At 40.7% G+C, this 5,481-nt stretch overlaps 1 protein-coding gene across 1 annotated transcript in view; it reads left to right on the forward strand.

The window, feature by feature from the left end:
• Nucleotides 1-3,208: 3,208 nt before the first annotated feature.
• The window catches only part of LOC118428271 (eukaryotic translation initiation factor 4H-like), a 10,902-nt gene continuing 8,629 nt past the window's right edge, over nucleotides 3,209-5,481 (forward strand). The window contains exons 1-3 of the mRNA XM_035838290.1: nucleotides 3,209-3,314; nucleotides 4,352-4,393; nucleotides 5,316-5,412. Of these exons, the coding sequence (XP_035694183.1) occupies nucleotides 4,374-4,393; nucleotides 5,316-5,412 (117 nt within the window). The 5' untranslated portion in view covers nucleotides 3,209-3,314; nucleotides 4,352-4,373. The remainder of the gene's footprint in view (nucleotides 3,315-4,351; nucleotides 4,394-5,315; nucleotides 5,413-5,481) is intronic.

Consider the following 5,481-nt stretch of genomic DNA (forward strand, 5'->3'; position numbering starts at 1 on the left):
GGACTATGAGAAGATGGACTTATATTATGTTTATTATTTTATATTCCATTAAGTGATTATGGAATATAAGGTGTATCAAGGTCAAATAAAAGTAAAAAATGTTAGCTAGCGCTCGACATTTATGTGAAAGATTTTGGTGGTCAAACATGCACCAGTACCAGTGTAGTAGTAGCCCCTTGCCGGTAGCGTTTGCATAACTGTGTGGCCCATGGGCTATGAAAATAGAGATCGGCGCCACCCTATACACGTAGAGTTGTTATGAGGATTTCAGCTTGAGTTCCATCCTTGCTTTAGTGCCTGGAACTCTTTTAGTACATTGCATCTGTAAACGTTCCTTTTACCTGAAAGCCTTACACTTGATAACATACTTTTTTGTGACTGACCCTCCGCAGGGTTGTGGCACACTTTTCCGACCATTTCCTCTCGCATCAGTAATTAGTTTTTGATAGTTAGAGGTTATTTTATGTGTTAATCTGACAACGTATAGAACTTTAATGGTGTATATTTCTGAATTTTTCGCTGTTGATGGAGTACAATATGTGATCATTGACGCGTTTCAGGTACACTGAGTTTATCTCTTGTTCCTGCTATGTCATAGCCTCCTTCACCGGCGTCTCTAGGGTCTTGACGAAAGTGGTTTCTTTGGGGTGGGGAGTGGGGGGGGGGGTTCTTTTAGGGGGGGGGCTACTAGGGCCGGTACAAGCCCCCCAGTGTATATTCCTCTCCCGGCATTTTTCCTTCCCGGCATATGTTCCTTTCCCGTCGTATTCCCTGATACAAATCGCGAAACGACGAGCCCCCCCCCCCTCAACCCCAATCCCAAAGAAACAACGTACGCCACGACACAAGAGACGTCATTGAAGGAGGCTACTATGTCTTAAAATAAATCTGAATCTGAATCTGCTTTCTTATCTCGACGACAGAGCCACCTGAAGGATGCAGCACGATGCCGTGCTATTACTGGACGACATGCGCAGTTTACCGCAAGGACGACAACGGCTGTGCCATCTGCTATCCTCCGTGTGCCGGTAGGGGCCGCTTTTCTATTGTCTCTACCACAATCATTTGTAAAACATGATAAATCTGTAAATATTACAAATCTACTAAAAAAATGGCCAAATAGGATTGATTTTTAGAATAGTAAGTCTACCAGCGGGTTGCAAATGAATGCAATCTTAATAGAAACTTCTATCTTTACCTTGTTTATAGATTGAGTCAGTATTTGATGTTTTGATGCTCTATTGAATAAGTATAACAGAGCAGCTGCAACTTACGTAGACTTATATATTCCCGTGCCATGGAACATATGGATTTATTGCTCATGGGATGATTACCTTTTGGTAATTATTGTTTCGTCTACTAAAGACTGAAATGCACATATGAAGCAAAGAGTGTATGATATAATGGTAATACACTTTATGCTTCATATAGTGCTTGTGATTGTGACCGATAAGAAAACTGCATGTTCCTTTTCTCACAGATGGTTCTATGCCAGGCATCATCATCGGCTGAAGTTCCAGTCGCATCTGTCAGGGGGCGTTCGCTTACGGCATAAGCTGTAATTCAGCTTGCCTGAACCATACCCCTAACTACCGATCAGTAATCACTTAGCAACTGGACAATAGCAGTATGCCTTGAATAAACAGTTTATTCAATGAAGTACAGTGTATCCCCGGTGGCGTTTGAACATTAACTAACATAAAGTAAATGGCACAATAGCACATTGAGAAAAAGTTTATTAGGTCAATCCCGAAGCAATATTGTTATAATAACCTTTATAAAGTTCGCAGTTTTAATACATGTAGAGTACATTGCGATTTTTTTAAAGAAAAATCAAACGGAAAAATGTCAATAATTGAAGTTTCAATGCAATGGTATCTACGCGAATTATCGAAATCATGTTTTCCCTTTTTTCACAATAAATAACATAACGTTAACAACGGAGCAGTACGAAATGTATATATGAATAGTTGAGTACACAAAATAATAAATATATTCGTTATATCCTGTAGTGCTATGAAAATACACCACCATTGCACAACTGACAACATAACATTGTTGGCGAAATTGCAAAATGCAAAAGCACGATCATGGCTACTTAGCTTATCCAGTCTACAAACAAAAAATCAGGATGGTTTGTCACTGACTCCTTCTTTCCGAAAATAATTTCATCAGGTTGGTAGATCATAGAACATAGGAGTTTTCTCTTACACGACCAGTTTTTCACACCTGCTGATGACGTTTCGATGTTTGTCAGACACCTTCCCCAGAGCTTCTAGCTGGACTTCTGCTTCTCGACGCTAGATGTAGCCCATGTAGGTGGCGCTTTTGCGGCGAGAAATCTATCCCAAAAGTCCCCCCCCCCTAGTCTCGGTTCATTACTGGGATGGACTTCCTTCTCTTTCTCCATCTTTGTTTGTCATTCTCAACACATAAACAAACACTGACCTTTGAACCCTCAGCATGGAAGAACAGCCTGCACCACTAATGTTTGACATGATATGACCCAGTTTTCAAGAATTGCGTCATTAGGCAAGTTGAAACGAAAATTGTTGACAGACAACTTCCGGCAAAGAAAAATGAAATGGCCTCGGAGGAGTGGCTTTTTGTCATTCATTCATTCATTGACGGTAAAAGAAAATTCTTCGAACAATAGAAAATACACCGGCTTCTTAGGAGCACTACAGCTAGTAGATAAGAATCACATACCATTTGTGCACGCCCACAACGCTGAGACAAAAGAAACCTAGAAAGACAGGTTCTTGCTTATGAGCGAATTCAGCATATTTCACACCACCCTCCTCCTAATGCAAAAATGGACAGTTCCAAAATTGAATTTGGAGAAAATCATCTCATGCGATAATGGACACTTCATAATGTACATTTAAAGTCTAGAAATCGCCTCATATCCCCGTCCTTTGACCTCAATTGCAAGCCGCTTCACGAAAAGACGAAAGAATTTTTGGTCGAGCAGAGAAACGATGTTTTTGCATGCATCTTTCAAAAAGGGGGGGGGGGGGACTCACCTTGGGATTGTAACTCATTCTACCCTTGAATCACATTTCAAATCATTGTGCCCAGGAACGACGGAGATGACTCGCTTTGAAGATATGACAGGAGAAAAAGAAGAAGAAACGCGACGAAAACAAAATTTCGCTCCGTACATACGGCATGGTGGAGTGAAATAATTAATATAATTAAATAATTAGCCAAGAGACAGACTACTGCGAGTACGAATAAATTGAGTTCCGAATACATATCTGACCAGTTGCGGTTTTGAATTTTGTCTCTCTTCGTGGCTCTCCTTGCTCTTGGTAAGTAACCCATCTTTGCAATAACGATAAGTTAGCTGATTTGAAATATATTTACTAGCTACATATACAAGGTATTTTAGATGCAACCAAAGCGTTTTACTAGACTGTGAAAGTGCGCACTCTGTGCATCTTATGGTCTCATTGATGTATTACTCCGCGAGTGGGTACAAGAGATCCGAGCCAAAAAATGAACGGCTGCACGGACGCATGTTTTTAACGGTGAGAAATTCCCTTTTAGCCAGCGGAACTGATCTCAAAAGTTAGATTGGTGAAAGCTTGTTTGTAACTGAAGAAATTAGCAGGTAAAGTTTTGCAGCCGCGCGCTAGATCGGAGGTACACAGTCGTGGGTTCTGAATAGTGCGGTTGTACCATAGCAGCGAAAAAGTGCCTTTTGTGGGAATTGACTAATCGTAGTTTGTAATTGCTATAAAAAAAGTTCCTACGTATAGTTTACATTGGCAATTTTTCCCCACGATATAGGGTAAATGTGCTCGACATGGAATGAAAAATCTGCTGAAATGTCATGTAGCTTCATTATGAACGCGGCCATTTAAACCACGAAATGTAACATAGAAGTCTATGGGAAGAAGAAACTCATCAATGAGACCTTATGCTTCGAGTATTTACTGTGCCAGAAACACACCTACAGGGACTGTACTTCAGGACTGTTTATCTACAGAAACTAAAGTTTAGTTGTGATTCATCACAGTCTTGATTTTATAAAATGTACTGTTTTAATCGCCTAATCTGTCATATGCATATGGCGACTAATGTATCGTATTCTTTTTAATGCCTTGTGCACTCCTGGTTATATCATACCACGAGATAAAGGGCTGTCCTAGGATTTTAACCTGCATTATGTATATGTGTATTTAGTTCATATTGTACAGAAAAAAGATGATCTTAAACCGCAACAGAGAAAAGGAAATTATGCCTAAACTTCCTAAATAAGAGTTTAAATTCTAGTTCCCACCACACACACAAAAATGAAATCACCATAGTTTTCAACTATCTAACTTTATTGTCTTTGTTCCAGGTGTCGATTTATCTGTTAAGTCATGGCGGACAACTCCCATGTGTAAGTACACCTAAATAACCAAATAACTTTACAAAATCTTATTTCTAATGACACCTTTGGTAAGGTTATAAAGATTGTAGAGAAATCGTTGGGAGAAAATGGCGGTGTCGCCGGTACCTTTGTCCCACCAAGGAGGAAAACATGATTTTAAACTCCTTGGTCCCACTCGCAAATTGACGGGAGTGTTCGTTAAATTCATCGAAAATAAACCCAGATGTAGGCCTTTAGATATCTGTTGCCTGTACGAAACCAAGAAGGTGGTTGTTGGGTCAGGGTCAAACATTATTTCATAGATTCTTTCATTTTGCACACAACAAATTGTCTGGCGTTGTCTGTTCGATCGCAACGAAAAACAAACTCATGGCTTTGATTCAGAACTGTTTGGCTAATTCTGCTGTCCGTTCGCATTTTGTCAAGGGTAAAACCACGACATAAGCTAAAGAGTTGGTATTCAAAAACTCTAGGTTTAACTCTAGACCTTTGGAACATTTTAAATCCCGACAATTTGGATCCCTGAAATCTGTGGTGCTTAGACGAAGGAATGTGAATGACTTAATGCGTAACATATCATACAAAGGGCACTTCATGACGAATTGAAATTCATTTGAATTCTTTTTGATACTGCTAGACCACTCTTGTATATGTATATATTGTACCCAGAGGCGCAGTTGGTCAGCAATATTGGAGAGGATACATCCGTGGCGGTGGGGGTTACGGGGATAGGGGCAGTGGTGGGGGCTGTGGTTCCGATGGACCTGTAACAGTGGTGTTTAAGCGCTGCCAAACTGACCACGCCAGTGGCTCTAGAGCTTTTGGTGTTGTGGTTTGCACGTTGGTTTTGTAATCTGCCGCCCCGGGTTCGATCCCGGCATCGGCATGTTTGTTTCTTTCTGTTCTTACTCGCCCCTTTAAATCCTTACAGACCCCTCCCTACGGAGCCACCATACAATGCTTACGTTGGCAACCTGCCATACCAGATCGTCGAAGAAGACGTGCGTAACATCTTCAGTGGACTGAAAGTAAGTCTGACAGATATATCATTTCGAAACTAGCCTCGGAACTTACTTCGCCACATTGTCACAGAACAA

The sequence above is a fragment of the Branchiostoma floridae genome, chromosome 12 (assembly GCF_000003815.2).
Source record: "Branchiostoma floridae strain S238N-H82 chromosome 12, Bfl_VNyyK, whole genome shotgun sequence".
In the NCBI taxonomy this organism is placed as follows: Eukaryota; Metazoa; Chordata; class Leptocardii; order Amphioxiformes; family Branchiostomatidae; genus Branchiostoma; species Branchiostoma floridae.